This window comes from Nelumbo lutea, chromosome 8, assembly GCF_056320005.1.
Source record: "Nelumbo lutea isolate HS-2025 chromosome 8, American lotus-T2T, whole genome shotgun sequence".
Lineage (NCBI taxonomy): Eukaryota > Viridiplantae > Streptophyta > Magnoliopsida > Proteales > Nelumbonaceae > Nelumbo > Nelumbo lutea.
In genome coordinates this window covers 36809201-36831557 of record NC_142691.1, presented here as the reverse complement: position 1 = coordinate 36831557, position 22357 = coordinate 36809201, and the positions used below count along the sequence as shown (strand labels likewise).

Here is a 22357-nt window from a genome sequence, read left to right as displayed (position 1 = left end):
AGGGCCGACCCAGCACATGAGTATGTCAAATTTTAGTTCAGGTTGGGATTAGGTTTAGCATATCGATCGGGTCTAGGCTAGGGATTAGGCCCTAAGTCGCAACCCCCCCACCCCCCCCAAATCCCAAAGTTCTTTTCAATAGGATTTGTGATCAGTTACAAATTAACAAAGCTTGTTAATCTGTAATAGGATTTGTGATCAGTGAGAAGGAACAGAAACTCAGAGAGTAAAAGCTTGTTAATCTGTAATAGGATTGTGATCAGTGAGAAGGAAGAGAAACTCAGAGAGAAAGGATTCATAAGATCCGTTCCGCCATTCAGATATAAAATAAATAAATAATCAAGTGAAACACGTAGAATGCAACAGGATCAACAAAAAAAAAAGAATCTTTGTTACTTTCAGAGAGCTCCGAAACTATTTCTTTCCATTATCAGATAAAATTTGAAAAGTATGAATTAGTACAATTTTCTCAACGCCATATCAAAATACAAGTAGCTGACATTTTCAATTATTCTGTAGCCTCTTTAAAGAAAAATAGATGAATTGTCATTGAACATGATAAACATAAAATGTCATTATTGGTCATCATCTTCATCCCTTTGTCCAGTGAATCTCCTGATTACAGCAGCAACAGCACCAAGGACTAAAAACAATACGAAAACCTCGAACCCTCCTCCAACACCAATGGCAACACTGGGTCCGGCGAAGAATGAAAATGGCGACCAGCCCCATCCACCATAAAATGGGACACCATATCCATAGCCACCAATCAGAGGTGGTGCCACTGGTGGATTGATGTAGATGTTGGTCCTGTCCAATTAACATCTTTGTCATAGTTAATCAGAATCATAGTATCTTTTCCAGTCTCTCTTGAAGTTTCTTTATCTGTAGTTGAATTCATGAAACAGTGGCAATATGGTATAACTAATTAGGATTCCATTTGGTTTGCAGTTGGAATCGAAATCAAAATCTTTTAGAATTGGAATCCGAATAGTTCATTCCCACAGTCTGTTTGGTTCGGACAGGAATGAGAATGGAGATTGAAATCAATAAGAATGGAATTTCATTCTCAAGGGAGGGGTAAGAAATGGCCATTCCCTCAAATGGATTGGAAAAAAAATGGGGTTTCGATTCTATCCAACCAAACAGTTGGAATTAGAATAATCCATTCCGAATCCGATTCCAGACCCCTATTCCCATGAACCAAACGGGGCCTAAGATTGGCAATGGACCAGTTGGGTCAGGTAGAATCCAATCTGAAATAATTAGATCTTGACCGAATTCAATCAATTCCAATAGGAAACACCCAACTGGTTCTTAACTCCTTTTCCTTTATAGGATAAAAGGGATGTGGCTTGGAACAGTTTCACTGTTAGGTTGGGAAACACCAAATAATCCACAACTGATTAGCTAAATTGAAACCTGGAAAAGGTCAGTTACTCATAGCTTTTGAATTGAAACCAAAATAATAAATATAAACAAGCAAAGAAACTATGAAGATGCTCATATTATTCTTGTCTGACATGTATATGACACCCAAGAAACACAGTGATACCTCAAACTTTTGCAATATGAGCATAAATAGACAAATGCCACATGTAATGTGGAGGAACAGGTTTCATTCTTTGGGCTTGGGATGGTCAATAAAAAACCAATTCTCAAGCAAGCTATTCTGATTGGCTAAAGCAAATAATTTTACAAATTTCTTTCAGTGATAATTAGTGATGAAAAAAATTTATTTATTCATAGAACCATCTTCGTCATCATCATCATCTTCATCTAAACCTGATCCCAACTATATGTGAGCTCGGTTATATGAATCTTATTTCGCCATTCCATCCTGATGAATGCTATATCCATCATTATTATATAAGCTTTGATTGTTAAATTATTTTAATTTATTAAAATCAAGTATTGTTACTCTCGATATAGGATATATCATATATATCGTATATATTATATTTTTATCGATGAAAACGAATCGAAATACACCACAATTAGATACATATCCCACAAGTTGTGTAGTATACCTCATGTATTGGATCATATCACACCATGTCGGTGAGTACAGTCCAATATTCACATACAAAAAGCATAGGGCTGTTCATAAAAATTTTCAAACCAATTAAACCAACTAAAGCAACCAACTTGACCCGAAATAATTTGTTCTTAAAAGTGTCAGTTTCGGTTCAGTAAACATTAAAACCAATGTTTTTAAAATCGGACTGGACCAAACGGTTGGATTAGAAAAACCGGGAAGCGGCACTTGACTGCTTTTGTTTAATCAAAAAACTGCTTTTTGACCAAAAACCGTTGATTTAGTCAGCGAACTGCTGACCCGAGCAGTCGACCGTTGAATCGTTCGACCTAGTAACGGTTTTTGCATGTTTTTTGGGTTATTTATTTATTTTTTTAATTTTTTGTCAGAAAGGGTTGTCTGTTTGGACCAAATGGTCAGATCGTTCAACCTAGGAACTAGACCTAGAATGGTTCTGTGTCTGATCCAGTTTTAAAACCTTGATTAAAACCCAATGAAGTGATTTTGTTGCAGGTTATGTGTATACATTAATGATAATTTGTATGACATACCTCTCTACTTATCCCAAAAGCATGCTTTGGGTATCACATTAGCTTAGCCCCTACCCGCAAGTCGAGACTATATAGCTTGCTAGGTGCTAGTCTCACGTTTATGGTTTCTAACTAGGGGTGCATTCAAGCCGAACCGAGCTGAATAGTACGAGGCTCAAGCTCGGCTTGCCTAGGTAGCACAAGGCTTGAGCTCAGTTCGAGTTAGAACCTTGAGCTCGAGCTCATCTCGAATCAAAAACTCGTAAGCTCAAGCTCGATTTAAGAAAAAAATGTTTTATAAAAATAAAAAAATTATATATAAAAAAATATTTTTTATTTGATATTTAAAAAATTAAGAATTATAATAATTAGTTATTATTATATATAAAAATAAAAATATTATATATATAATATTTTTATTATATATATTATTTTTTATATTATTATTATTATATGTAGGTATTCGAGCTATACCAGGCTCGAGTTAGGCTCGAACCTTGGTTGAAACCAAGCCGACCCGAGCTTTTCACGAGCTGAGCTCGAGTAGCTCGTGAAGAACTTGGCTTGTGGCCACCCCTATTTCTAACCATTGGTCCCTTTCCCTCTTTTCAACCAAACCCTTATATCAATGGGATCCATACTAGTACTTTAAGACTGTTTGGTTCAAAGGAAAAGTAGGTCAAACAAAAAGTAGGAAAACAATACAAGGGAAAAGTATGGGTTTATCTAGTTTTCAATTCTTTTCCCTTCCTTCAAACAAAACACAGCCTAATGGTTATATAAGTAAACAAAAAAGAGTTATTATTATTATTATTATTATTATGTTTTTGCTTCATGGGGTTACATAATGGGGTAGACCATCCCCCTCCCTTAACCCTCCAACCCTGCTTGCTAGCACGATTTGATCCTAAGTCTCTACTCCAATAAGTTAGAGATCCTACTAACTAGACACCATCAGTTGGTTAAGTAAACAAAAAAAAGTTAAACGTCCAAAGAATGTAAAGTTGTGAACATTCCAATTTGTAAAAATTTTAATGGTAAATCTCTTAAACTACTCGTACTATTCAAGAAATTGGCCAACTGTACCCTTACTATCTTAAAATACCCTTACTGTTTCTAAAAATTGACATCACTGTTAAATACTAAGGAAAAGAAACGAAATGTCGAAATTTCCCTCTACTATTTCTCGAACTCTTCCCCTCTTCGTTCTCCCTCTCACTCTTATTGTCAGCTGCAAATTGACCATAAGAGTCCTTGTGCATGTGATTAAGCCCACGCTTCTAATTCAGTACCGACATCTGAAAGAAACACCAACAATTCTGGTCAAGAATTATTGACTTCTCTGTGTCCTTACTCTCCAAGCACATCGATAGATACTCTATCCCATTGACCGAGCTTTGATAAACACTAATCCGAAGGTTACATTAACGGGCAGGAAAAACAGGGCTCATTATCTTCTAGGTACTTGATCATCTCCTTGAGCAATCTAAAGTTATGCACCTTCCAAGTGAACTTTCCATTCAAAACATCTGAAATTGAAGAACATAATCGTTATTGAAGATTGTAACTCATTGTTATCATGAGAGAAGGAGAGAAGGAGATTGATTCATTCAAGACCAGAATATCTGTAGTGATGACAATAGAATCGTTATTAAAGAGGAACCTGGCCTTGGGATCCAAAATTGTGGAAGAAGGTATGAAGTCGCACTAACCGTGAGATTTCTTCTTGTTGGAGAAGCAGTGCCAAGAGTCTCTCTGAATGGAGTTGGACTCGTCGAGATGATTAACGATGGAGAGGAGGTATCTAGCGAAATAATCCCATTTTGATGATGAAGAGCCGTGAGGATCCATGATTTGGAGATAGAAAGAGAAATAACCGGGAAGGGCTTGGTAGTCACCTTTAGGGTAGACAAGGAGCCAACAATCGTAGCCGCCCGCTTTGAAGTATCGGCTCCATAGTGCCCTAACTTTCACCTTGGGGAAATTGATGATCGTCCACCGGTAGACAACTGAATGATCTCCCTATTTTCTGGGTGTCTAGCATCGGAGGATAGCCAACGGTTGGGATCTGCAACTTCCAACCATTGCTTCCTTCGTTGACAAGACTTCTCCTCTCCTCTCCTCCCACAGCGATCAGCGAGGAGAAGGAATAGCAGAGCCCATGGAGACATACAGGGGGTGCAACTCCTCAGCTATGTGGGCAAAGAAACAGACGTGCCTCGTGCAATTTGTCTCGTCCTTGCAGAGTCGAGTCTTGTACTGCGCCGGGTGAAGCCAGCACTCGAAGACTCCATGTGCATATTCACACATATTTCCGTGTCTATATGCCCCTTTTCTGAAATCAGGGCAAGGAACACATCTGATGGAGATGATGGAGATCCATTGTCCGGTGATGATGACGATGGCAGCCACCTTTAACCATTAAGTTTGAAAAGGAAAGAGAAAGCGAAGGTGAAGAAGAAACCGTTTCGTACTCTGTTTCAAAGAGAACAAAGAGACGAAAATGTGGATGATTTGGAGCCAGATCCGGATGAGAGGGCATCAAAGTCAGCAAAGAAGCAATGGGGATTTGATGGGTTTAAGAAGTGGAAGAGAAGTAATCCAGAAGATGAAACAACACACTATAATCTAAGCAAATACTCGAAGGCATCAAGGCTCTATCTTACGGTCTTATGGATCGAGCCCTCGGTAACCCGAACACCGAACAGTGTGAATCCACCGATGGATTTAGAAGCGGCCACAACTTCGGAGCAGGTACAGGAGTTGTGCCCGTTGTTGCCGCACTGTGAGCCGCTGCGTGACTAGGGCAAGAGGGAGAGAGAGAACGAAGGAAAGGAGAGAGAGAGAGAGAGAACGAAGGGGACGAGGAGAGAGAGAGAGAGAGGCAGATCCCATCCCTTTGGGACCGAAGAAGGACTTGCTCCGGCGGAGTTCGGGGAAGAAGGAAGAAGAGGCTTCTGGTGGTGGTCTAATCGGAGCGGTGGAAGCTTCCGGTGGGGATGAGATGAATTTGGCGGGGTGTAAACACAGTCAAAGTAGGGGCTGCCAGTCGAGAGGAAAGGGATGAGGGTGATATTGGGTTTTAAAAAGTTTTAAACACCAATTTTAACGAAAATTAAAGGATGCTAACAGAAGGGTAGAACTAGTGAATTGTCAGAAAACTTAAGGGCAGAAGACTATATACAGTTTGTCAATTTTGTAAACAATAGGGTAATTTAAGAGATTTACCCAATTTTTAAACGTGTGCCCTTGCTGATTAAATCAACCGAATTGTAAACAAAAATTTAAATCGGTTTTATTTACTACTGAAATAGAATTATTATTATAAAAATAAAATAAATAATTTAATATTTAAAAGTGAAAACATATTTACTACTGAAAAAAGTAATGTTATTATTTATATAAAAATACTAAATAAAGAAAAAAATCCTAAAAATTTAATAAAAAATGAAATAATGTTATAATTTAAAAAACAGAAATAAATAATTAAATATTTAATTCTCCAAAATCTTAATAAAAACTGAAAATTATAAAAATAATTTATTTTATCTACCTTAAATTATTTATATGTTTTATTTTACAATTATATATTAAAATGAAAACATATTTATTATTTGAAAAAATAAGAGTTATTATTTATATAATATTAATAAATAAATAAATTTTGTGAAAAGTTTAATAAAATTTGAAAATTATAAGTGATAATAATTGTATGATTTGTATTTTATATATGCTTTAGAGTCTTGATAATGTTAATTCATTGCAATTCATATAACCAATTAACGTGTGCCTTTCTCATTTGTTTATACATTGTTCATTAATAATTCAACTTTAGATTTAGTGTTATTTATATATTTATGTGATTTATATGCATTTCCCTAACATGTGTTTCTAAAGCATATTCATATTTGTATCTGTTTCTAAATTATCAGATACAATACCCGTTACTAATACTTTGATCCTTGATTAGAACACTAGTTAGTTGGGAGTCTAGACTCATATGATGCACGAGTTTTGTTAAGTGAAATTAAAGTCGAAGGAGCCTATGAAATTAAAGTATAAGCATAAATGAAAATGGGTCAAGCTACACCCATTAATGATTCAAAAAATAAAAGATCTCAGGTTGTATTTTTGTAGTGTATTAATAATTCTTAAAGTTGCCCATACTAGGTCTATTCTAAACCCCAAGCTTGATAATATTTGTTTAGGCTTGGGTTAGGGACAAGTTTGCTTGTATTAATTATAAAACTATGATTCTTTTATAAATTAATTTTTTTTTATTTTAATCAGTTATAAAAAAAATACATATTATTTACATACTAATATATTATTCCATATATGAATATTAAGAAATGACTATATATATCATTTAAAAAATATAAATAATATTTACCATATATGTAACTAATTTCCAAGTCAAGCTTAGGGTTAGTCTAGGCTTAGATCCCATAATGTGTGGGCTGGGTGTGAATCCAAGTTGGGCCTAGCCTAGAAGAAAATAATTGCCTTAACCTTGAAATTTGTAAGTTTGGTTGAGTTGGTCTAGGTTATAATGAAAGGAGCCTTATAACATTTTCAATTAATCTATTATTATTTTTTTATATGGAATGAGAATGCTTTTTTATCTAAATATTATATATTATATATGCCATATATGTATATAACTTTTAGGTCAAATTAGAGGTTGCCTAGCCTGGACATAGCCCACACTATGTGTGGGCTTGATGTGGATTATCCAAGTTGGACCAAGCTTACAAGAAAATAGTTTATTGAGCATGGAAATTTACAGGTCTGGCCGAGCTAGACTAGGTCATAAATAATCATCCTTAAGGAGAAGTAGCCTTATGACATTTCCATTTGAGCCATTATTATTTTTATTATTTTATGTAGGATGCAAATTGTTTGTTTTATTACTTTTAATAATGCTTACTTTCTATTATTAATTTTAATTTTTCTGCTAATATTAATTACTTTAAATGGAATTCATATGAATTTTAATTTTTAATTTACGAACTACTAAATTTTATTAATTAATTTCTTAATATTTTAATAATCGTTAGATAAAGGCTCGCTAAATTTTAATACTTTTTCTTAATTTTAATTATTTTTATTAATTTTAGTTATTTAATTATAAATTATAATTTTATGACAATTAACCAATTAAATGAAATTTGAATATAAAACAAAAAAAAAAGAATTTGGATTAGAAAAAAAATCTCTCTCTCTATAGATATAGATATAGATATAGATATAGATATATATCCCCATTCAAACTATTAGAATGCCAACAACTGGTGGACTCGCTCTTGACTGATTGATTTTGTAATATGACACTAAAATTAAAAATTCAAAAAAGGGGAAAAAAGCATATCCTCTTATGTCCAACCCAAGCATAAACTTTTGTTTATTTGAAGATTGGGTTGGGCGGCCCACACTGGGCTTTAAGTATTAGGCATAGGCCCAGCCTTGAAATTTGTGTGCCTAATGCAGTTCTGGACCCGGATGGAATGATTAGTTCTAAACAAAGTTTGTTTGGTTTATTATTCATTTTCAACAAAAAAGAAAATTTCAAGAAAAAAAAAACAGTAGTCAATGAATTTTAAGCAATTTACAGAAAAATTGAGAGAGAGAACTAGTAGAATGAATTATTAGAGAAGAGAGAGTTAATGACATGATTAACGAAGAGATGATCTAAAGGACTTATGAGAAAGAGAAGCAGAGTTAGTGGTGACTGGTGAGTTAATGAGGGATGAAAGTCTACTGAAGTTATTATTTAAAAAAACACAAAAAAACACAAAATAGACATATATCTATATGTCTATAGATATATAGACATAGACTACGTATGCACAAATCAAGCTATAAGATAAGTTTGGTTCCCATGGCATTAACTGCTTAATATCGTAAAGGAACCAGAGTGATATAGAGATAACATACTCTTATATAACTAGAGAGGAATTTGGACAATGGAAAAATAAATATAACCAAAATCCATTCTCTGATGAAAGTTTCAGATGACAATTCTCATTCAACTGGATTTTAAGATTCTGCTGAACCGCAAACTTTTGACTATTGTTTTGAAATTATTGTTTTTAAAATTGACCCGGAGATTGAACCGATCAAGGGTCTGTTTATCAGGTCAAATGGTTCAATCGTTCAAATCAAATGGTCGGCCCGTTTTAACAAAAATATTAAAAAAAATTAAAAAAATAAAAAATGGTCAAAACCGTTCAAATGTTTCAAACGGTTAATCACCCTAATCAGCGGTTTATTGACCAAAATCAACAGTTTTTAAAAAAAAATCAGTTTTGGGGAAAAATGAAACCAATCACCTGACCAATTCCCGATTTTTCCAGTCTGACCGTCCGGTCAGGTCCGGTTTTGAAAACCATGTTTGAAAGTATGCCGATTCTACACAGCATCATTATCGGAGCCAAATGTAGAATGTCATAACCGGAGGAATGAGGACTCCAATACCTTCCTTTCAACTGCTCAACTTTGAAAGGAACCACAAGTGATTTGGAGGTGATTGGCTGTGATATAACTAGTAAAGGAATTTGGGCAGAGTAACAGAACCAGATTTCATTCTCTGATGAAACTGCAGAAATTTTGTCTATTGTTCTGCAAGTTTGCAGATTCCATGCAGCACCATTTTTGGAGCCAGAACGTAGAATCTGAAATCCGGAGGATTGGGGTATTAATTGGGGTAAGTGGTAATCAATTCCTTCCTTTCCCTACACCCACCTAAAAAATATAGAAAAAGAAAAAAAAAAAGCGAGAGAAAGGAGTCCTGCTTTCTACCCTAATCCAGATATAGACCAAATCAATTGTTTGCCATGGTAAAGATATCCATGATAGAGGAATCTAATTTCATCTATTTCACTTTTTCCTTTTGGTTATTTGTTTTGTAGTGGGAAAATCATGAACTGAAATGAACACTATTATGTTCCAAATTCCAACTTTCAAAATCTAATCTTCCCGTCGGATGTTACTTTGGTTACCTGGAGTTATTGATTCTAGGAGATGACCGAGGAGCTGAAGATCGGAACGCCTGACCGCCCACTCTACCACCAGTCTTCGCCGCCGATGCTTCATGAACGGGTCCCAGTGTCAAGACGCCGGCAGCAAACGTCACAATAGCTAGCTTTGCCAACTTCATCTCATTCTTGCTGTAAGAAGTTCACGAAATGAAGCAAATCTTAAACAACCATTGACAGAACACAAGTGAAGTTTTATCAAAAGGAGAGACGACGGGTACTTCACCTTGAGGAGTGACTGTGGTCATCGGTGAAGGATCGGCATGATATTAGAGTTATTGAATTGATATTCCTTTTATTTCTGGGTTTCTGGGTTGCAGTCAGGGCGTTAGTGAGGAAGCTCTGTTGAGAAGAAGCAACTGCCATGATTTTTGTGTAGTAAGCCGTCGAGAATGTTCCGAATTCTGGTGTGCTTCAAAATTGTAAGCCATGGATGAGTAGATTTTACATAAAACTGCTACGGAAGCTGCCGCCAAGCTTATCCTTTTATGATTCTTAATTAGCCACGTGTATAAACAGGAATGGAGTAGAGGAATTTTCAAAAACCTACAGATATTGAGATCTTTTTACTCTCTCTCTCTAGATCTCTCTCAAACGGTGGACTGCCGCCTAGTAGCTCGTGGTCGATTGATATATTCCAAGCAAAACACGGTTTGATTTCGATGCCATTGGCTTGAACCTAGGACAAAATTTCTGAGACCGTAAAAAGTACTTATGCATAAATGCTTGGCTGTAGCTTTCTCAGGCGGTGTCTTTTGGAAAAAAATATCATTTCATTATTCGTTAATTAGTGAACTAATTAATTGTTAATGATTTTGTTGTTCATTATTAATTAATTCACAATACTTTTATGACTTAGTTTTTTATTATCAACTATTAATTATTAGTTATAATATTTTAATTTTTATTAGTTTATATTTATTATTAATATCTTGTTTTATTAATAGTTATTGCTTATTTAGTAATTTTAATATTGTATTCTGACATATTAGTTAATTATTGGATTATTTCTAATTTATTAATTGTTTTGATGGTGCGCGGTCTACATGCTCTTAACTGGAGGGCAGCTCGGAAGTTGGTTGCTTAACTAGCCGGTCGAACTACAAGAAAACAAGGTTTAGAGAGCCTGGGGTGGCTTACTCAGTGTGGCACTCCGATGCTTAAGTTAGTACTATAAGCTGAAAGCTTATGTGTTAGTAGGCTAGTGAGCAATAAATTGCACGTACCTTGTATCGCTAGGGTTGATGCCCTTATATAGGTGAGCTATGATAGATCTCACGAAACACGTTCGAGATCTTCGGCTTGTGCTGTCTGGAGTTTGTTCCGCACCAGGAGGTGGACTTTGTGCTAGCCGATAAGGCTTATCGAGTCTTTTTGATATGGGTGAGATAAGGATAAGACCTGCAGACATGCGATGTGATCTCAAAGAGGCTGGAGACAGTTGACTTACTTCTAGAACTTGGCTATGTGTCACCTCGGTAGGTGCCTAAGGTACCCAAGGTGACCTAACTCACTGAGGTGATAGGGAATGCCAAGCCGATGCCTAATCAGTAGGTTGCTTCCACGTGTCTGTGCATGAATAGGTCGGGCCAAATCACCCCACATCAATTTTTATTAATTAATTATTTTAATTTATTTATTAACTATTTTAATTTCATTATTTTAATAATAAGTTTTTAGATAATTTGTAATTTTTAATGGCTCATGGTTCTAATATTAATTCTTACAGATATTACAAGGTATGTGTTTTTTATTGTTAAACAAGTTTCTCCCTCCATTCCCACTTGCTTCCCATCAAAATAGTGGGTACTGGAATTGGGATGTAGAATCCCACCTTTTTCAATCCCATCTCATGATACCCACAAAACAACCATGGGAAGGGAAGAACATTTCAGAATATTCCATATTTTCCCTTCCCAATAAACCAAACGGAGCCTTATGTATCCCTAGAGAAATTTTGCCAAGTTTGAAAAAAAGCACTTAAAATTGTTGATACATACTAAGCATAAGAATATATAATGTTTGCAACATGTGATCACTTGTGGTCTAAATTGCACTTGTTTATACATACTAAGCATCATAATATTTTCCCTTCCCATCAATTGCAATTGTTGTTTGAAATTTTGTTTTAAAGAATAATTAAGTGATACTGTTACTCATAAGACCTTTTAGCAACATGTGATCACTTGTGGCCTAAAAATATCATACACAACAATCATTTTAAAGTTCCGATCCTGACCACAATACATTACCAGCCACATATCGGGAATATCATTGTAATTTATATCAGCAATATTAAACATATTCATGAATCAGGTTCGGATTTGGTTTTTATCAAAATTTGAATGGGGCCTGACCTGAAACCTGAACCCAACATAGTGTAAGTCAGGCCTAAGCCCGGCCCATGAACAAGTCTAGTTGTGATTAGCAGGTCCTGATTCATCATTTTAACTGTTGCTAATTATAAATATATAAAAATTAAGTGATAATTACTTTAGGCAGCAACCCCTATTGTTGTTGAATAAGCAACGACCAAGTAATTGTTGCCAAATGTTAACTAAGAAGTAAGAACAACTCATTACGTTTGATGGCATTTATTGACAGTTGTCAATAATCATTTATTTGTTTTATTGATGTATTAAAAGACCATTCAACTATAAAGAAATTTGATGTTGCCACTTGCGGATGATTTCTTACTCATAACTAAAAGTAAAATAATTATCGTCTATAAAAATTAAACCTTTATTATGAATATTTATTTAACTGTAGCAATTCATGTCCAATTATTGTTCATAACCAAATTAACTATAACTATTACCAATAGTCAATTAGTTACTACTAATAGAGGTGCAAATCGGGCTGTAGTCCACGGCCCGTGCCAAGTCTAGTACTATCATGCGGGTCGTCTTCGGTTTGGAGTTTTAGGTTTATGGGCCAGTACAACACGATACGATAGTGGGCCATGCTGCCCGTAGCCCATGCGACGGTAGGGCCCAGCCCGCAGTCCGGCCCACGGCATGACCTGACATGAACCATATATATTATATATATAATATATATTTATATAATATTATATAAATTATAATTATATAATAATATATAGTGATGAAGGGTGATTTGGCCCGACCTAGTAAAATGGGGACATGTGGACACGACCTGACCAAGAGATGACAACTCAGCCTGACAAGCTCAATTTGCAACAATTGAGCTCGCGTATTCAGTCACCTCGACACAAAGGCCACCTCGGCTCAAGGCTCACCTCGGAGCAGGGCCACCTCGTCGCAAGTCTCACCTCGGCATCGAGGCACCTCGGTATCCAAGCCAGTTCGGAACTAAAAGACCAAAGTACCAGTTCGGAACCAGCAACTCGAAGTGCCACGTAACCAACTCCAGAGGTCTCTCCAACGAATCCTGAATCCCTTGAGATCACGATGAGTAAATAGACCCCGACTTTTCCTGGATCACGATAAGGACTTATCCTGACCCCGCTAGAATCGGAGGTGAAACGGGATAAGCCTCATCTGTATACTACTCCTTCGGAAGCGAAGTGAGCTCCATCTTCACATCCCGGATATCCCAAAACTCTTTCATGTGCCCCACAACTACTCAACTATATAAAGGCTCCAACCCTGCGAGCACAAGGTACGTATGATTTCTCTGCTCTCTAGCTCCCTAGCTCTCTACATTCTCAAAGTTATTCAGCTTGCATCAAAGTACTAACTTAAGCATCGGAGCGACCTCGTCGGGCTAGCCACCCCTGGTTCTCTGGTCTTGTTTTGCAGATTCAGTTAGCTCGCCATCCGACTAGAAGCCAAATCATCCTCCAACAGGGAGCAGTCAGATCATGCAACATCAAGTGACATTGTCTGTAGGAAGACAATAAAAAATCCTTCTTCACAATTAACAACTTTCCTCTGAAATCAATGGCCTCTTCTAGTCACGCCGGACAGAGCAGTGAAATGAACATCTCTGGGGGGCAACCTCAGTTTCCATTAGTGTGCATTGGTCAGTTCACCATACCGCTCACTACGACTGGGGTCCCAACACTAACCGTGCCACAAAACGCTCCACAAGTGAATGCCCTACTCCCTCCATGGTGGGCGCAACCTTTGCTGAACCGTCTGTGATTCCCCTGGAGTCGGACAATCCTAGTTTGACGACCTGGTACACTATGTGCGGGCCATTCAGGTCCAAATGCAACAGGTCCAGTAGTTCCAGCAATACCAGTAGCATGTGTTCTACCAGTACTACCAGTAGCAATTCCCTCCACTGCCGCAAAGCCAGCAGCCGGTTCCACCCCGACACCCAGCAACTCAGCAGAACCAACCTCATGTGCAGAACATCACTTGATCTCCCCACCAAGGTGAGGAGACTTCCTAAGTCCCACTTCCTCTCGGGAGCCAAGTCTCACCTCGTGGCAGGAGAGACGGATAGATCACCCCGCCTACTTCACAAGGCAACATTGGAAATAGGTCCGGGGACACTCAGCCCAATAGGGCCATTCTTCCTCGATGCTCACATCAAGAAGGTGGATCGCTCGCATGTAACTAGTTTGGGGTTCTGGCCACGAACTCGAGGCAAGGACCTTCCATCCACGATAGTCAACCTCAAAACCAAAGGAACCAAGAGCTACCTCGCGGCAGAGCAGTACCAGACCATATAGAGGTTAGCAGCACCAATGCAAAGCCCATGAAGAAGCAATAGCGAAGGCGTCACAAGGCATGCCGAACTTTAGTCCAGAACAGCCAACTCGACAGACCAAACCAACAGGAGTAGGTTAAAGGTAAAGAAGAGGGGAGCTCGGTAGCTACAAAGACCGCTCCTCTACTCTCCGGGTCGTCCCCTCTGTCTCTTGAGCTCTTGGCGACCTCGATGCCCAATGACTTCAAAATGCCTCCCCTCGACAAGTATGATGGATCTTTCGATCCTAACGACCACGTGGACTCCTTTCAGTCCCAGATGCACTTAGCTGGGGCTGACAATTCTTGCATGTGCGTATCTTTCTCCACCACATTCAAAGTAGCTCGCACATGGTATCAGAACCTCATGCCAGGATCAATCAAGAGTTGGGTGCAGTTCGTGGAGTTATTCACCTCGCACTTCATCACTAGCAAGAAGTGTCCAAGGTCCCAAGAGAGTCTCCTTAATGTAGTTCAAAGAGAAGGGGAGTCCATCAGAAGCTACACCAAGCGCTTCATTGACACATGCTTGCAGATCCCCGACCTAGACCCAGCGGTGAGACTCATGACAGCAAAAAAGGGCATAACTCATAGGGAATTCAAATGGCATGTGGTGGCCAACAAGCCGAAAGACATCACAAAATTCCTTAAGCTCGCCAACTAGTTCATCAAAACCAAGGAAAAGATCAACCCGAATACCGACAATCCAATTGAGAAAAGAAAAAGAGACCGTGACAATACCAGTAACGACAGTTGTAAGAGAAGAAAGAGCAAGTCTCCAAGCAGAGGAGGAAATAAATCTAGGAGCCGATCTCCTTCGCGATCTCACAAGTCAGGTCAACACTCCAAAACACCACCTATTGAAAGGATGAGCTACACACCCCTCAACGCTAAGCGGGGTGAAATCCTGATGGCCATCAAAGACTCCTCCTTTGTTAAGTGGCCACCTAGATTGAGGGGAGATCCTGCAACCAGAAACCATAATGTTTACTGTCACTTCCACAGAGACCATAAACACAACATGGAGAATGATAGAAACCTCCGCAACAAGATAGAGGAGCTCATCCGCTGCAGGTATTTGAAGAACTTCATATAGCAAGAAGGAAGAAGCCAAGCAGACCACCAACTAGACCGATAGGGGGACCAGAGAAAGAATGCCCCTGAGTCCAACAGTAGACAAAGTGAGTAGCCCCCACGGCAGTTGCCCGAGGAAAGGCCGGTCCGCGGAGTAATCAATATGATTACTGGCAGGTCCATCATCGCAGGGTGCACATTGGTAGCAAGTTGGACTTCAGTCCGCAAATTAGAAAGCGAGGAGCAGAATCCACAAAAGAGACCTAGAATTGAAGAGCCTATTTATTTCATGGAGGATGATGTGCACAGGATCTAGTATCCTCACGACGACACCCTAGTAATAAAGCTAAGGCTCAACGACTTCGAGGTCAAGCGTGTCCTAGTGGACTCAGGTAGCTCGACCGACATACTGTTCAAAGGCGTTTTCGACAAGCTCCAGCTCCAGGAAAGTGACCTAAAGTTGATGGATACCCCCCTTGTAGGCTTCAGTGGCGAAGAAATCAGACCCCTAGGGTGAGTTTCAGTACCTGTGGAGGTCGGCATGTGGATGAACATAGCGAGGTTCAAGCACACGTTTCTGGTAGTCGCAACCCCATCTCCTTACAATGCCATAGTAGGTTAGCCCATTACGCATGCCCTACGTGCGGTAGTATCCACCTACTACTTGGCAATGATGTTCCCTACAGACTATGGAGTAGGGGTTATGCGAGGAGATAAGCTCGAATCTCGCAAATGCTACGTAGCCGCCCTTAAGGGGAAAGCCAAACTAGCGGCTGACATCAAGCTCGAGCGACCTACGGAGTATGTTGAGGAGAGAGCTACACCAACAAAGGAGACGGTTCACATCTCAGTTTCGATTGATGATCCAGCTAAGACCCTCCAGATCAACGCTTTGATCGAGGAACCACTTCACTCTCAGCTGGTAAGTTTCTCACAAGTTAAACACCAATCCTTAGTCAAGCCGATTAGATAGAAAAAGCACAACCTAGCCCCAGAACGCTGGAGGATAGTCGATGAAGAGGTCGGGAAGCTCTTAGCGGCAGACTTCATCAGGGAAGTCCATTACCCAAGCTAGGTAGCTAACCCAGTTTTGGTAAAAAATGCCAACGGTAAATGGCGCATGTGTGTCAGTTATAGTGATTTGAATAGAGCCTACCCAAAGGATTGTTTCCCGCTGCCCAAGATCGACCACCTAGTGGATGTGACCTTAGGGCATGAGTTGATGAGCTTTCTGGATGCATACTCTGGTTACAACTAGATCAGAATGGACCCTGCCGATGAAGAAAATGAAAGAATGGTAGGATCTATTTAATGGATGCCATAAAGATTGCGGAATGGGTGGGAAAATTTCAAAAAATTTTTCTACCTTCTCCCAACTGGGAATCGTATTCCCTAAATTTAGAATACAATATTCAATGATCCTACTTGAACCATAATCGAACCAGATCTGAACCAAAAAGGGAAGGGAGGAATTATACCTGATCCAGAGAAGCAGTATCTCCCAAAGTTGGTGTTCATGCCCAAAGAGGACACCAAGATCTGCTCCTGCTGAAGATGACACGGCTGTATGTGGAACGGAACCAGCAGAATGCATCCTACACACTGGATCCTTCTCAAGAATCCTTTGGAAACTCTGAGCACCAAAAATTTTTTAGTCTTTTTTGCAAGACAGATGTCAAGAATTGATTTCTTGATTTCTTTCTTCTTCAAAGATAGAATCTTGCCAGAAAGAATGGTGGCGGCTGGAGGAGAACTCTTGGGACGAAGATGGCTGAATTGCTTTTATTCTCTCTGGAGTGTGTATGAGATCCAATCTCAATTCGCAAGATCATTTCTTGCCCACAACCCTTAGGTTCGAAATCTAATTATGATCTCTCTCAGGGTTTCTCCTCTTTTCTTCTTGATTAAGAAACCTCCTAATTAGGAGTTATCCCAATCCAAATCAGTATTTGGATAAGGAATGATCTTAATCCTATCTGCAGATTAAGTTAGCTTACTCCTGATCTTATTAGGAGGTTACCAGATTCAAATCTGATTTGAATTTGGTCTCCTAGAGTGGATAAGGTTAAAGGCCCAACCCTTTTTCTAACATTAATCCCAGATACGCCCCATAGATGGGTGATCATATCAGCCTTGCCCGAAATGGGCTTTTGGCTCATTAAGTGTTCAGTGCTTAACTAGTTTCCAATCTGCTGCGCAGTTGGGCTTCTTTGTATGGCATGGGACCCAAGCATTGATCTACACACCAACCACATGGGTTCGGCCCAATTTTTATTATAAGGTCCAACCGAATTCACTGAAAAAATTAGTGAACCTCTGAGCCCATCACATGGACCCTATGGGCCCAACACTTACATTAAGTGATCCCTGGGCCAAGCCATCTTATAAAAGCCTAGGGATTGTGGGTAGGTGCAAGATTAGCCCATCAAGTATTATCCTAAATGGTCTTACACTTAACCTCTCAGCCCTTAATGATCAAGCACTACCCGACAAGAGAGGACCTCTCCTTCGGCTGTAAGGAGCAGTGCCACACTCTCCACTCACATGGATCCCGGGAATCAAAACCATTTGTAAACATTTTGAAACCATACAAATATATATATGTACATTAATTTTGCAAAACAAAATTCCAACGATTGAAATCAATTGCGAGCAGTTTGGTTTCCATTAGAGAGAGTGCCTTCCCGATCATTACCTTTGTTCGACAAAGGGGCTGATCCTATCACTATGATCACCCACTCAGATGAATTCTCAAACTGTCCTAGCATACCTAGGTTTTGATCCCCGCTAAGGATCTCACTGATTGGCATATCAAAGATAACCCGATCCGACACCTAGTGAAGTGTCATAATCGAGTCTAGGGGTCAGGTGTAACTTTCCAGTTTTACCCATCTGTCTCCAAGGTCCCAGGGCAATACTGGAGATCTGGTCTGGTTCAAGGATTCGAGTAATCCCATACTTCATGTGCCTTGGGTCTTACCCTGGTGGCCGAGACAGGTCATCCCAACACTTGGTGGCACACCAGTATCAGCCTTGGCAGGATAAATCTCCCCAAACTTATCCAATGGCTGTGAACATTTAAAACTAACACGAGTCTCAATAAGTTTCCAGTCTTAGGGTCTTACACAGAATTATACCAAGCAACATGAATCAAACATGCACTTTATTTATTTACACTAAATATCAAAAGTACATCAAATCGGATTGAAGCTAAGGGCATACAAAACTGTCTAACATCTCCCACATGCACTTAGGTCCAATCTGGTACAAGCCGGAGTCCCATACTTTCCATGTGTTTCTCAAACTCCTTTTGTGTCAATGGCTTAGTAAATGGGTCAGCTACATTATCTGCTGATGCTACCTTCTACATTAGGACATCCCCTCTACCAACGATCTCCCGTAGTACTTGGTACTTCCTCTCGATGTGCTTTGACTTCGAGTGGGCTCGAGGCTCTTTAGCCTGGGTGATCACTCCATTATTGTCACAAAACATACCCAGGATGTAGACTTTCTATCATCTGGATTTGACTAGAAATTGGCATCAGTATACCCTAGAACTTGTAGTGAACTACCATCGAATACCAGACAAAACTCTTTTATCCTTCAAAGGTATTTGAGTATGTTCTTCACAGAAGTCCAATGCTCCTGCCCTGGGTTGGCCTGGAATTTGCTTACCACACTCACCGCCTGAGCAATGTCTGGGCGAGTGCACAGCATGGCATACATGATGCTCCCTACAACTGAGGCATAGGGAATGTCTCTCATGCCCTCAATCTCCTCAGAAGTCTTTGGAGACATCTTCTTGGAAAGAGTGACTCCGTGCTTGAAAGGAACGTTTCCTTTCTTGGAGTTCTCCATGTTGTAATCTTTTGACAATTTTGTCAATGTAAGCAGCTTGGGATAATCCAATTATTTGCTTCGATCTATATCTATAGAGTCGAAGACCCAATATATATGAAGCTTCTCCAAGATCTTTCATGGAGAACTGCTGTGATAGCCATACCTTGATCGAAGTCAACATTCCTGCATCATTCCCAATGAGTAGGATATCATCCACGTACAACACCAAAAATGTGATTTTATCCCCACTGGACTTCCTATAAACACAGGGTTCATCCGAATTCTATTCAAAGTCAAACGTTTTGACTATAGAATCAAAATAGATGTTCCAACTCCTAGAAGCCTGTTTATGTCCATATATGGATCTATTAAGTTTACATACCGTGTGTTCCTGACCAGCAGCAATTAAACCTTGCGACTGCTGCATGATATTTTCAGTAAGATCTCCATTCAGGAATGCGGTTTTGACATCCATATGCCAAATCTTATAGTCATGGTATGCTGCTATAGCTAGCAGGATCCTAATAGATTTAAGCATGGCCACGGGCAAAAAGGTTTCCTCATTATCGATGCCTTCTTTCTGAGTATACCCTTTCGCCACCAAATGAGCTTTGTAGGTCTCAATCCTGCCATCGAGGCCCTTCTTCCTCTTGTAGATCCACTTGCAACCAATTGCTTTTACCCCTGAGGGCGGATCTGAAAGAATGGTAGGATCCATCTAATGGACGCCAAGAAAGATACGGAATGAGGGGCAAATTTCAAAAAAAAATTTCCTACCTTCTTCCAACTAGGAATCATATTTCCAAAATTTAGAATACATTATTCAAGGATCCTACTTGAACCATAAACAAACCAGATCTGAACCAAAAGGAAACAGGAAGGATTATACCTGATCCAGAGAAATAATATCTCCCAAAGTTGGTGTTCACGCCCAAAGAAGTAATCAAGATCCACTCCTACTGAAGATGACACAGCTGTGGATGGAACGGAACCAGCAGGGTGCATCCTACACACTGGATTCTTCACAAGAACCCTCTGGAATCCTTGAACACTGAATCCTAGTGTCTTTCTTGCAAGACTATTGTCAAGAACTGCTTTCTTGACTTCTTGTTGCTGCAAAGATCCAATCTTCCAACAGGTAGTGGCGGCGGCTGAAGGAGGAGAAGTCCAAGGACGAAGAGGGCAGAATTGTCTCTTCTCTCTGGAGTTTGTGAGAGATCAAATCTCAGATTGCAGGATGTGTTTCTTGCTTACTCAAACCCCCTAGTTCAAAATCTGATATTTCTGCTAGGGTTTTCTCCTCTTTCTTCTTGATTAAGAAACCTCCCAATATTTTGGGAGTTATCCCAATCCAAATCAGTATTTGGATAGAGCTTAATCTTAATCCTATCTGCAGATTAAGTTAGTTAACTCCTGATAACCAGATTCAAATCTAATTTGAATTTGGTCTCTTAGAGTGGATAAGGTCAAAGACCCAATCCTTTTACTAACACTAATCTCAGATTCGCCCTATGAACTGGTGATCATATCAGCCCAGTTCGAAATGGGCTTTTGGCCCATTAAGTGTTCAGTATTTAACCAATTTCCAACCTGTTGCCCAGTTGGGCATCTTTGTATGGCGTGGGACCCAAGTATTGATCTACGCACCAGCCACATGGGTTCGGCCCAGCCTTTATTACAAGGCCCAACCGAATTCACTAAAAGACTTAGTGACCCCCTTGAGCCCATAACATGGACCCTATGGGCCCAACACTTACATTAAGTGGTCCCTGGGCCAAGCCATCTTATAAAAACCCAAGGACTGTGGGCAGGTGCAAGATTAGCCCATCAGGTATTATCCTAAATGGTCTTACACTTAACCTCTCAGCCCTTAATGATCAAGCACTGCCCGACAAGAGAAGACCTCTCTCTCGGCTACAAGGAACACCACCGAACTCTCTACTCACATGGATCCCGGGAATTAAAACCTTTTGCAAATCTTTTGAAACCGTACATATACATAAATATATATATATATATATATATATATATATATATATATATATATATATATCTTATTTTTGCAAAACAAAATTCCAACGATTGAAATCAACTGCCGGCAGTTTGGTTTCCATCAAAGAGAGTGCATTCCCGATCATTACCATTGTCCGACAAAGGGGCTGATCTTATCACTATGACCACTCACTCAGATGAATTCTCAGACTGCCCCAACATGTCCAGGTTTTGACCCCCACTAAGGATCTCACTGATTGACACATCAAAGACAGCCCGATCTGACACCTAGTGATGTGTCATAATCGAGTCTAGGGGTCAGGTGTAACTTTCCAGTTTTGCCCATCTGTCTCCAAGGTCTAGGGCAATACTGGAAATCTAGTCCGGTTCAAGGGTTCAAGCAATTTCATACTGCATGTGCCTTGGGTCTTACCCTGATGGCCGAAACAAGCCATCCCAACACTTGGTGGCACACCAGTATCAGCCTTGGCCGGATGAATCTCCCCAGACTTATCCAATGACTGCGAACATTTAAAACTAACACAAGTTTCTATAAGTGTCCAGTTTTAGGGTCTTACACAGAATTATACCAAACAACATGAATCAAACATGCACTTTAATTTATTTCCACTAAATAACAAAAGTACATCAAATCCGGTTGAAGCTAAGGGCATACAAGATTGTCTAACAGCTCCGACTTGCACTTAGGTCCAATCTGGTACAAGCCGGAGTCCCATAATTTCCACGTGTTTCTCAAACACCTTCTGTGTCAGTGGCTTAGTCAATGGGTGTACCACATTGTCCACTGATGCTACCTCTTAATATCATCCTCCCATAGGTCCAGTGTTGTAATACAACAGTGGAATGGGTGATGTATTGAATTCCAAATTCAGGAATGAACACCTTCATTCATAAGGCAACCTCACGACAATGCGCTCGGCTTGGGTTGTGGACTATTAATTTGCTACTCAGGACCTCTATTTGCTAACATTCAGGAAACAATACACGATCCTATCGTGAAAACTTATCCAGACATAGACTTTCTATCATCTGGATCCGACTAGAAATCAGCATCTGTATACCCCAGAACTTGTAGTGAACTACCATCGAATACCAGACAAAACTCTTTTGTCCTTCGAAGGTATTTAAGTATGTTCTTCACAACAG

General features: G+C 39.4%; 1 protein-coding gene and 1 long non-coding RNA gene across 2 annotated transcripts; both read right to left on the bottom strand.

Moving 5' to 3' along the window:
• Positions 1-388: 388 nt before the first annotated feature.
• Positions 389-10208, bottom strand: LOC148843832 (uncharacterized). The gene is made up of 3 exons (XM_088959799.1): positions 9832-10208; positions 9570-9737; positions 389-810 (listed from the first exon to the last, which is right to left on the bottom strand). The coding sequence occupies exons 1-3, from the start codon at positions 9969-9971 to the stop codon at positions 576-578; spliced, it is 543 nt and encodes a 180-aa protein (XP_088815925.1). The 5' UTR covers positions 9972-10208; the 3' UTR covers positions 389-575.
• On the bottom strand, positions 3588-5645 carry LOC148843833 (uncharacterized). Its single transcript, XR_016103793.1, has 3 exons — positions 4467-5645; positions 4281-4372; positions 3588-4097 (listed from the first exon to the last, which is right to left on the bottom strand). It is a non-coding gene; the product is annotated as an uncharacterized LOC148843833 (long non-coding RNA).
• Positions 10209-22357: the final 12149 nt, after the last annotated feature.

Coding starts and splice junctions, on each gene's coding strand:
- LOC148843832 (XM_088959799.1), bottom strand. CDS start 9,971: ATGGCAGTTGCTTCTTCTCAACAGAGCTTCCTCACTAACGCCCTGACT. Junction 9,738..9,831: donor GACCACAGTCACTCCTCAAG/GTGAAGTACCCG, acceptor AACTTCTTACAG/CAAGAATGAGATGAAGTTGG. Junction 811..9,569: donor CCTAGAATCAATAACTCCAG/GTAACCAAAGTA, acceptor TTAATTGGACAG/GACCAACATCTACATCAATC.